Source organism: Taudactylus pleione, unplaced genomic scaffold (assembly GCF_031769625.1).
Source record: "Taudactylus pleione unplaced genomic scaffold, aTauple2 ptg000436l, whole genome shotgun sequence".
Lineage (NCBI taxonomy): Eukaryota > Metazoa > Chordata > Amphibia > Anura > Myobatrachidae > Taudactylus > Taudactylus pleione.
This window is the reverse complement of record NW_028284838.1, coordinates 2,392,800-2,404,838: the sequence shown is the minus strand read 5'-3', so window position 1 is coordinate 2,404,838 and position 12,039 is coordinate 2,392,800. Positions and strand designations below refer to the sequence as shown.

Below are 12,039 nucleotides of genomic sequence, written 5' to 3'. Positions count from 1 at the left end.
TTATATTTACCACCTGAATAGCCATGCCGGGACAACAAATGTTAGTACCTGCTGCTCTTCCATGTTTATGCTGGATGTAAAAGGTGATGGTGTGCTAAACATCACATGCTAAACACTGATTATTTAACATGTGACTGTAATTATACCCTGCAATGTCGAGGTCACCACCCTAACCCCTTTCTGGTAATAAAAACAAACAAAAAAAACAAACGAACAAGTGTTCCAGTCAGGGCAGCCAAGCACGCAGTGCATTCAACTCACTGTAGCCTTGCACAAGTAGAGGTAGTGCACATGTAGATATTATGACATAGAAAGAACAAAAAAAATAAAATTGCAGAAGTAATCTTAGCAATAAAGATTACACATTAGCAATAAAGGTGCTCATTAGGCATAGGATATAGAAGTTAATCATTGTGTGGAATTCCGCTGAAGCACACATCTAGTGTGTAAGGACATGAATATTACACAAGTTTCACGATTTCTAAAATAATGCAATACACATTTAAGTTTTCTAATTTATTTGCTAATAAAATTCAGTTTGAACACATGCAGACTAAAACCAATATGAAAGATTTCACAATTCTTTAAATAACTCTTTTTAAATATAACCGTGTCTGCAACCAGTTCATATAAAAAAATAAGACATTTTTACAGCAAATCATTCACAGAAGCTGTTGGTTTAATACATAACTCTAGATCAATGTCATCTGACCATGGTTTCTTAATAAATGTCATACTGTTAGGGTATAATGTGCAAAAGATATACACTGAAAGAAAACCAAAACATCAGCAAAATGTCCATATTTGTACGCAAATATTGTATTGTTACAAAATCTTCATTACAAAGTCCATGAACAGTGAAACGTTTTATCTGGGACAGCATTCAGCGCCTGTGTCTGCCATGTCCAGAATGGCCACTGCCATGATGTTTACTTTTGTGTGACCTTTCAAAAGAACGAGACCTTTCCCGTCTATCTCTATGATGGCCACGGTCATGTCTGTGCTTTTTGGAAGGATCTCCGTGTTCTCTGGATTTGCCTGGTGTGGGTGAATGGGATTTTTTCCTTTTATGACCATGTCTGTTTGAGACCCTCATATCATCCCCACGATGCTTGGGTTTGAAATGTGGAGATTCATGATTATGATGCCTATGCGGGCTCTCGCTTTGGCTACGAGACCGGCTTCTTGACCTTGAACTGTAGGTTCCTGACCGGCTTCGTCTGTTATTATAACTTAAAAAGAAAAAAAGATGGACCTATTATTACATAACATGTATGGATATAGTACCAATGCATCTTCAGCTGAACTGGACTATAACAATTGGTTGAGCACCAAATGGTTTATTTCAGGACATAGCCGATATTTTCGGCTAAACAGCAAAAACTGCTATAGTCAAACTAATAAGGAGCTGCCACAGAGACACACAAATCCTAATGAAACCTCAGGAATTTGGGCACTTTGTGTACATCAGAGTATTCAGAAGTCTAAAACAGTAAATAAAAGGGTATTTATTTATTTTTTAAAAGGCAAATTCAGAAGTTTGAGCCCCATCCTACAGAATCGCCTAGTTACACAGCAAAACGGACTAATTCTGCGGTAGAGGGTTTATGGGAATTGGTATGTAATGCTGCCAAATCTATTCCCGGCGGACCAAATACCAACGCCGGAAGCCCAAACAGTGAAGACCCCCATCTAGGGCTGGAAAGTACCCTAACTCTCCCTTGGTGGTTCCTAACCCCCCCCCCTCTAAACCTAACCCTCCCGGTGGGGGTGCCTAGTCCTAACCTGTCTCCCCCCCCTTCCCCCAGCCTAACCCACCCCTTGGGGGGGGGGGGGGGGTGCCTAACCCCAAGTCTCTCCCGGGGGTGCCTAAACCTAACACCCAAACCCCCCCCACAACAGCTAGAGGGCCCCGGCTTGCCTTTGTCCAGGGATTCAGGATTTCGGTGTGGGACTGAAGATAGGCGTCGGGATTTAGACGCCTATCTTTAGTCCTTGGTCGAGCTTCCAGCATCGGGATTCGGACGGGCGGCTGTATCTTAACCGCATCCCGGTTTATGGGTTACACAAAAACCGGCATCAGAAAACTCATGTATAGAAATCTGTGACTCACTGTCTTCGTGGAGAGCGAGATCTGGATTTTGTTCGGGATCTTGATCTGCTTCTTTTACTTTCTTTTCGCAACCTGCAATAGGTAAAAAGAAGTAGTTCATAGAAACATACAATATAACAGCAGGAAGGAAAACACACACAAATGTAATGGTAGATTTCCTAAATAAGGGGAATAAATTACACTCTGCATGAATGAAAGCAGTAGACAATACTATGCAAATTACACAATAGAGCTAGATGACAAACGTAACACCAAAACAATGTGATGGTCAGCAGCAGTTACTAGGATGTGATCAATGTGCGATTTACAGGAACCAATCACTTTACCACTTTAACGTATTACTTGCCCAGAGTTGAGCACAAGCAGAAAGAATGTATCCTCACACAAGAGCAGGCCAAATCTAGTCAGAAGCTTTCAAATCACATCAATTTAGATCTAAAACTGGACATCGCTGGGCAGTAGGGTCTATAACATATTACCTTATATAGGTCCTTACACTAAAGAGCTGGGAACAAAATGACGAAAGGCTGGAAACCTTAAAAGAATGCACACGTTCTCTCTAAAGTTTTCATAGGCATTTTACTCATCTCATTCATGCAGTCATTGCATTTACATCTGTAATGCGTCTTATATTCTAATATATTCACAAAACTTGGTTTCTGAAACTAAATAGGCCCCGCAGATAGTGCTTGCCTATTAAAAGTAGTCCAGTTTGGGTCCCTATTGTTATATGCTGCCCCTCGCTATAGCGTTCCACATGCGACCCAGAACGCTGGAAAGTGTGACAACAGGAGCAATCAGCCTCCCAGCAGTGGCATTCAGAGGCATCTAATAAGAGCCAGAGAGACTTCCCGAGATTGGCAGCGGTGTGAAAGCATTTGTTAAAAAAAAGACATCAAACATTTATATATAATATTAGGACTCTAATGAGCATAATCTGTAATACACGTGTCAGGTACTCCAAAACATGGCCACAATAATTTAGAAAGCAGGAAAATAAAATATAAAACTCAAAATATAACATTTTCTAGGGTATTTTACAAAAGTTATTTGGGGAAAGTACCAACAGAGAGGAATTGTTAGATTGTGGTGGGTGAGGGCAAGCCTTGTAGCCCCAAAAGGTTACATCTTGATTCCAAATTTCTCCACCTCCTCTTTACATTTGTGGAAAAGCTTCCCAGACATGAAGTCTGCTTACCCATTGTACGGACTCTTCAGTGACGGCTTTTCTTCTGCTTCACGTTTAACTTTCACAGATATTGGAGATTTTTCTTCGGCTTTTATTTCTCTTGGAGATGCTAAAAAGAAAAAAGGATACAAGATAAATTGTGGGGTGAAATATCAGGATCTAGATCCTTTTCTCAGAATCCGTTGGGGCATACTGGACCCTGGGGATATAGAGCACGCTTGCCTGCTGTCTTTTATCCCCCCTCTGGGAGATCCAGTGACAAACGGTGGGGGCGTGGGAACAATATAGAATGACATGACTTCCTGCAAATCGGGTCGTGACAACCTCACCCATTTCACAAGGAACCTCACCTGCCCTTCTGGGAAGACTGTCAGAAATTTGGGAGTTTCCTACAAGTTCCAGGAAAGCAAGTCAGGAGCCTCGGCCAGGAATTTGACACTTAAATATGCAATAGCTTTAAAACTCCTCCCCTTCTATAACTCCACCCACTAACCAAGGAGGATATGCCCAGAAGATCCAGTTCAAAACACCTTCCATACAAACCTAATATCCTTAAATATAAAAACATTGACAGCACAATTCCAAGACAATCCTCTATACCCCAATGCAGGTACCAGTGCTCCTTAATGGGGTCAGAGAACAGCATTTAGCATAAATATAAAAAAAATACAGTTTTAACCACTGTGTATTTATGTCTGCTCTGACCTCACATCATAGATGTAGATAAACAGAAAACAGTAACAGAGGATGCACATCCAGTCATAAAGTTCATTCCTGACTAATGGTCTTCTGTTTTACCAACAGTGTGCAGTCAGTAAGAAATTCATTCCTGTGAAACCAGGACATTTCCTCCATAATACATTATCTCATGGCTGTGCTTTATGATCAATGAGAGTCGATAGAATAAAATAGAAGAAAATTATGTTGTTTAAAAGTAGAAACTACAGATTTTCTCTCAAACAATGACAGTACAGGGAGCTGGTTAAGGTGCCCATCCACTAGGCAATTAAACCTAGCGATTGAGCGATAGCGACTGTCGTTATCGCTCAATCGCTTGGTAATCGGCCGCAAATCGGGCAGTAAAATGTTAAAAACGACCAGCGATGCGCGTGCCCGCTGGTCGTTTTTAACATCTATCATTGCCCAAATATGACTGTCACCATGTTGAACGTTCACTGTATGCACTTCACCCATAGGGGGACGACGGCGCAATTACTATGTCGTAATCGTGCCGTCGTTCCCGCATCTAGTAGTGGATGGGCAGCATTACATAGCTACATTGTATCCACCTTGGTCAGACATGTTTAAAACACATCTGTAAAGTCGTATGATACACTAAGCCAGTGGTTCCCAAACTGTGTGCCGCGGCACCTTGGGGCAGTAGCAGGGGTGCCACGTGTTGGGGGTCCAGGACCTGATCAAATTATTTCATGTCATTTCCATGTGATAAGCAGCCACCAGCTCTGGTTTTCCCTATCATAAAATATGTGCAGAAACAGAATCTCAGCCCTGTCCGCCACCACATAACTAAACCTAAGGATTGCATAGAATAACACAATTGACTTAAGAAAATCTGCAAAAATTATTAAATTAAGAAACTTTTGGCCTAGGGGTGCCATGAAAGAAATGCCGATACTCTAGGGCGCCGTGATTCAAGAAAGTTTGGGAACCACTGCACTAAGCACTAGTAAACTTACATGGTTTAGACGCTGGAGAGAATCCTCCCATGGTGGAAAGTGCAGGTGTTCCATCAGGATTTAATCCCTTCGCTTTTAGCTTAGCTTCCTGCAGTGTCACTTTCCACTTTTCCACTTCTTTATCCAAGAATTCATAGTTTGGCTATTAATAGAACATAATATGTCAGTGTATTGTAAGCATGGATTTTAGAAAGTGTTGTGTGTACGGTAAAGAGTGTACGTAGCAAATGCGTACAAGGTAGGTTAGATTTGCCAATATACAGATGTGTACTCATACACCTAGCGTCATACTACGCCACGCAGAGCGACTCGCCTGGTGCGAGTGAGCCTCCAGGTCCTATGCAACGCTGCTAGCGTCAGGTGTCTTTTTTTGCCGAAAATGTGTCTAAGTCACAATACGATGCGACTAGGATGCACCAGCAGACTGTGCTGATTAAATTGCTATGTGAAACATATCTGTGTGCACCCAAGTCTGTATATGAACCACAATGGGACTTGGAATGAAAAGAGCTGCGGCCGCTACATTGTTGCACTTCATATACAGATTCAAGGACCCCGTCGCACACAGATATACAAGTGTTGCTCATCAAATTAATCAGCACAGCCTGCTGGTGCGTCTTATGCTGCCCATCCACTAGACGAGCTGAAAACAACATTGTAATCGTGCAGTCGTTTGTCAGTCTGTGATGAGCCTGTTCTGAACGAGCAGTTGTTCAGTGCAGGCTCATCAATCATCTGCAAACATGCTCAGCCTGACGTTATCAGGTTGACCAGCTTCTCTGCACGTTGATAGAGGTCGGAAATGACCAGCGGGCGCACTTCGCTGGCCGTTTCTGACATAAATGTGCACGAATTGCAAGCGATTGCACGATAATGACGTTGTTATCGTGCAATCGCTTGCAAATATGTGGATGGGCACCTTTAGTCGCATTGTATTTTCAGCAAAAAAAAAAAAAAAAAAGTCTCACGGGACCTGGCACGGCAAGGAGGACTTTTTGGCACAACTGCAGTAAAGATGTACACATCTGTAGATGACAGTCAATTCTGCACAGTTCACCCTCTTATGCATCAATAAGCTCTAGAAATGTAAATTAGAAAATATGTGGCTTAAACTTGAGATGGGTAGTAGGAAAGCAGCTGTAGCAGGCCTAAAATGTTTTAATATCACAACAATGATCTGCCTAATGCTGGGCATACACGGCCAGACAAAATGCCTGTCAGACCGACAGACATTTTATCTGGCCGGCTGCCAGCCGCAGATGTCGCCGGCACACACCGTGAGATTTCTCTCACAGTGTATTCGGCAGACATCTGCGCTCCGCCCCCGGGGGAGGAGACATTTCCCTGTTCCTCCCATAGGAAGGAACACAGGAAATGTCTGTCGGCCGCGGCTGGGCATACACTGCCCGATGCGGCCGACAGTTTACCCGCTAAATATCGCATTGGACGGGCATGCTGGACAATCCGGCATACCCGACCGAGCAATATTTAACCCTCGGTCGCCCCCCCACACACCACAATTATCGGGGCGATCCGCTGATATCAGGCGGATCGCCCCGATAATTGTAGCATGCATGGCCAGCATTAATTATATATATGGTAAACACTAAATAGATCCGGAGAGAAAACAAGTGACATGGTCACACAAAATGACAAATCTAGGATTTTTTTCTCTTCCTCGCAAAAAGAACTAAACTGAATACACAGATGTTCTCAATATGTTGATTTTCCATTACAAATGCTGATGTCAGGCTTATCATACACCCTAGATAAGAGTATCTGACTCATTGCAATGATGTGTAGCTATACAATAAAAATACACACCTCTACTGATGAGAGCTAGAAAGACGCTGTATACATTTCCACAGCATAAGTACTACTTAAGGACAGAATTCTACGTGCAAATTAACAAACTACTGAACAACAAGAGATATGGTAAGAACTTACCTTTGTTATCTCTGTTTCTACGAAGTCCACAGGGTCCACAGGGTTGACCTTGGGGTATAGGTTGGGAACCAAATCCGGGCACCACGCAGTTAAAGCTTTTAGCTCCCAGGATGCACTGGGTCCACTCTCCCTATAACCCCACCCCCAAGCCAGAGGCACCTCAGTTTGTAAGTAGCCAAAGGCCGGAGGAGGAGAGAATAAGAGAGAGAAAACTGGAACACTGAATAACCATACTCACAGAAATGGGAGACGGAAAACCGGTGACCAGCCACACAGCCCATATGAAGCCAGGTGCGTCAGGGCGGGCGCCCTGTGGACCCTATGGACTTCGTAGAAACAGAGATAACAAAGGTAACTTCTTACCATATCTCTTGTTTTCTACTTCAGGGTCCACAGGGTTGACCTTGGGGATGTCCCAAAGCAGTTCAACCAAGGGTGGGGACGCTCCTGTGCTGAGAGGAGAATCAGTCGCCAAAAAGGAAGCATCCTGAGAGGCAAAGGAAACCAATGCCTAGAACCTTAAAAAGGTGTGGACAGAAGACCACGTGGCCACCTAGTAAGGCAAAACAGCCGAGGCGCCACAGCGAGCCGCCCATGAGGGTTACATGGCCCGAGAAAAAACAAGCATCAACAACAGAAAGGCCTACCCATGGGTAGGCCCCTGAGGAAGACCTACGAGGCCATCCACCAACATTTGGTTATAGGCCGGCCATCCTTTCCTGTGAAAACCAGAAATCTCAGACCACCAATAAGGAGTCCGATTTCCGTAAGGAACCTGAACGGATCACATAAATCTAAAGAGGCCGGACCACAGTCAATGAGGCCACACCAGCCGAGAGGACTGGGGACAGAATGGCCGTACCACAAGTTCCAGAATAATATGGAACCTGAAAACCACTAAGAAGAAACACAGGGCGAGAGCAACTCACACCCTGACATGATGCCCTCCAGAAGAGGGAGCCACATGAGAACGCTCCCAATTCAGACACTCTCCTGGTTGATATAAACACCCTGAGAGAAAGAGAGAGCCTAAGCAATAGACCATGTAATGGCTATCACAACCAGCAGTTCCATTGACTGTCCCCGGAGGGAACGAAGAACCACTACTAACTCCCAAGGAGTCCCTAGGGAGGACAAATGGAAGCATAATCCAGAAAACACTCCAAAGGATGAACTGGATACCAGAGTGGAGCAATTCCATATCTTAACCATACTGACAGTGTAGAGATCCGCACTGTCAGGAAGACCAGGCTAAGTGTGAAACCCAAGCCAGCCAGAAGGAATGCCAGAATATCTGGAAATCCTGGACACCGGAGGATTGTATCGACAGGTACAATACCATAAGATTTATGGTTGCCACAGTTTGTGGTAGGTCCCAGCAAAAGCTGATCCATGTGCTCTAATCATTCCAACTATGACAAAGCCAGGGAAGCCGTAAGACCACTGTAGGGACACAGTCAAAGACAAACGACCCAGGTCCAAGGCAAAACCAAGGACCCTGAGACAACAGGTCCGGGCAGCGAAGCATCAGGAATGGAGTATCGATGGAGAGACTCCGAAAATCCAAGTACCCCTGACATCTGGGGCAATCAGGAGCCACCAGCAGGAAAGCATCTCCGTCTCAATTGAAACACTTCCAAAGACCTCGAGGAAGAAGGGAGACCGGAGAACAGAGGTACACAAAGTGAAAGGACCACTTCATCGACAAAGAGTCGCTGAAGGTTGCTTCAGAATCCCCAGAGCTGGACTGTAACACCATAGTGTGATAAAGTCAGAAGGCCCTGAGGGTCACCTCAGGGGGGCCCCCCCTGCTCACCAGGAGATGAAACCTTTCTTGGGGAAGAGACTAGTCCCCGGGATGCACGTCGTGACGGTTGAGGACTCCCGCTTCCCAATGGAGAGCTCCTGAAATGAACGCTGCCGAGATGGTCGGGAGGAGACCCTCGGACTATGTCCGAATATGTGACATACCTGTCATTGCCACCCAACGAACAGTGTTGCTAAAAAGGAATCCACTGTCCTGACCCTGTCGGACTGAACCTTTTCAGGTTCACCGGGAAACAAGAGTTATGCCAGAGTAAGTTAATTGACAGGGTGGAATCGACGTCCAACTGCACTGAAAAGGATGCGAACCAGACACTGTCCATAGCAAAGAATACCCTGGACGAGATGGCCATAGCCACCCGGACAGGGACCGACTTGCCTCCGGAGAGAGCATCATCGTTTGAACAGTGATCCGACAGAAAAAACTCGTTCCATCTGGAGATGAGCCAATTATGGAAAGGTCTGGAATGGAACTGAGCCCATTCCACCATGCATCCCAGAGTGTAAAGACATATGTCGATTGCGCAGACAACCACGTACTCCTAATGGAAGAGTGGAGATTCCGTCTTACGCCAGAAGAATTCTCAGATTCTGAGAATCCAGCAGGGATCCTAGATGAAGAATACCCAGAGAGGGATGCAGGGAGGACTTTTTCCCCGTTGATTAAACGTCTGCACCCTGAAGCCACAGTCATCCTGACCTGGCTGTAAAGTACCCCGGTGATCCCGCTAAGAGCAGGAGGCCGTCCAGGTACAGGAGCATTGGGATATACTGAACAGGAGAACTGTCAGAAAATCCAAAACACTGGTAAACCCCTGTGGGGCTGAGGACAGTCCCAACAGGCAGAGCCCGAAAAATTGTAAGTGTTGCTGTGATACAGCAAACCTCAGCCCATGCTGAGGAAAGGTCTCTGTAAGTACCCGTAGGCACGCGTCCTGTATATGATACCATAAAGTCCCCAGGTTCCAAACATCGTATGATGGAGCATAGGGATTTCCTCCTGAGCCCAGGTAGCTTTAGGAACTGGTTCAGGGAATTGAGACAGAGAATAGGCCAAAGAGGACCATTCGGCCACCGCACCAGAAAGAAAGCAGAACAACCAGTCCCTCACTGAGATAGTGGGGATGGCCTAATTAGCTCCGCTTACCGCAACAACTGCATAGCTTTCTGGATCTGTAAGGCCCTTGTAAAGAGGCCGCCTGAGCAAAGAGAGGGCATACCCTCCTACCCACGGCAACTTGACACTAGTACCGGGCGAACTGAGAAAATCGGTATCTCCCAGTTGTAGGCCTGTCCCGTCAGGCTGAAGAGATATCCGTAGGTTCAGAAGCAGGATCGGCTGGCAGTCCAGGCCTGCTCGGTACTGGATATGTCGGCCCTTGTAGATGCCGACAGTCTACGAAGAAACAGACCTTTAGGCTGACCCAGAGGACAAAAAGACTTTACAGACTTAGTCTGAGGCCTTGTAGAGGGCATAGCTGAAAGCGGTAAACTTGTCGTTAGTAATACTGCCAATGTTACTACAATCTTGTCAAGGTCAGGACCAACCAAGATCAACCCTAAAGGTGGTATCTGCACCTCTGCATTCCCAGAGCGCAGCCATAGGGTATTACGGAGGATACAGTCGCAGCCGGAACTCTGAAAGTTAGGAGACTGGTATCCAATATAGGCATTTCCACCTATGACAACTGCATATATTACGAGAGCGACCAAATACATTTAGTGTTCCCGCTAGGCTGTTTTAGCGGGGCGCGGCGCCCTGCCCTCCTTCTGGAGGGCAAAAAGCACCCTGCCCTCCAGGAGGAGGGCAAAAAGCGCCCTGCCCTAACAGCCTGCGGGAGCCGTTCTCACCCGCGGGACGCAGTGTCCCGCGGGTGGACAAACATGCGGTGACCCGGTCACCGCCGGGGAATAGACGCCGGGCGCATGCGCCCGGCGTCTATTCTCCCTTTCTGCAGCGCTTGGGGGGCTGCCCGGCATGTCCGTAAGCGCCGGGCACGCCCCCAAGTATGACGAAAAGGGGGACGCGTCTTATAGACACGCCCCCTTTTCGTAACCACGCCCCCTTTTCGGACACGTGCGCGCACAACATTGCCCTCTCTAGCTCCGGCGCCCTGCCTGCCGCCGGAGCTAGAGGGAACACTATACATTTGAACCCCCGAGGGGAGGGGAAAAAATTTTACAAATGCATCAGCCCAATATGCAATAGTATTAACCAACCATGCTATAGCCATGGTAGGATGGGTAACAACCCCTGAAAGCAAGTATACCGATTTCAGGCAGAGTTACCACCTACGGACCACGCAGGAATGGGAGGCGTAGTAACGTCTGTAATCAGACGAGTAACACGCCCATCCACCCCAGGAGGGGCTCGTGATGACCCTCAGGGAATTTGGGACAGGAGGCCAAACACTGTTGTAACACCTCCTATCTGGCAACAGCCAGAGTCCCGCTATGTGATCCACCCGCTAGTCAGCAACAGGGAACCCGAAGGCATGTAAGACTGAGGGTGTATGATACAGGTGCAGGTCAACATTCACTCTAACCAGAATGGACCTACCAGCCCTAAAGCAGGGATAATAATACCTGAAATAGGCTTCCACCCGTAAGAGGGAAAGAGCCCAAAACAGTATCCAGTACATGCAGAGCCAACTGGGAAGTAACCACAGGGCGTCAACCACGCCAATTTGCGTTTCGTAGAAAACGACACCACCCAGGGTGGCTGTTGTGGTAATCCCTGCAAGGGGCATGACAGACTATTGTGGCACCAGGGGGAATTCATATACTGCGAAAAAACCCTGCAGGAGCGATAGTCTGTGTCACAGGGGAAGAGTGCAAGAAACTGCGAGATACCCTGTGATGAAAAGGGCAGTATGGTGGAGTAACCCCAAGTGAGGTACAACAATGGGGCCCACCCGGCAATCCGCAATTGAGAGGATCCCGAGAAAACAAACCGCCCAAGGGGGTCGTGAAAGGGGCCGGCACCAGATGATGCCACATACAGAACCCTTTATGAGTCAAATCCTCCGCACTAACACCTGCAGCACATGGCTTGCAGGATAGGAAAAATGGTGTAGTATAATGCTCTATCTCCTGGTCAGAGATATCTGACCAACCCTCTTGGCGGAAATATTAAGCAGCGCTATACTGGTCCTGACTGATGCCAAAAATTAGCTGCAGGGACCCATTTTCAGCGTATGCAACACACAGTTCCATCTAAAAAATGGCAACGTGCAGCACGCAACAGTATGTGACAAACCTCACAAATA

General features: G+C 46.4%; 1 protein-coding gene across 1 annotated transcript in view; it reads right to left on the bottom strand.

Annotated features, from left to right (window-relative positions):
• Positions 1-501: 501 nt before the first annotated feature.
• CCNL1 (cyclin L1) overlaps positions 502-12,039 on the bottom strand; it is a 32,730-nt gene continuing 21,192 nt past the window's right edge. The window contains exons 8-11 of the mRNA XM_088447674.1: positions 5,000-5,141; positions 3,312-3,411; positions 2,114-2,185; positions 502-1,232 (exon numbers count right to left, since the gene is read on the bottom strand). Of these exons, the coding sequence (XP_088303800.1) occupies positions 884-1,232; positions 2,114-2,185; positions 3,312-3,411; positions 5,000-5,141 (663 nt within the window). The 3' untranslated portion in view covers positions 502-883. The remainder of the gene's footprint in view (positions 1,233-2,113; positions 2,186-3,311; positions 3,412-4,999; positions 5,142-12,039) is intronic.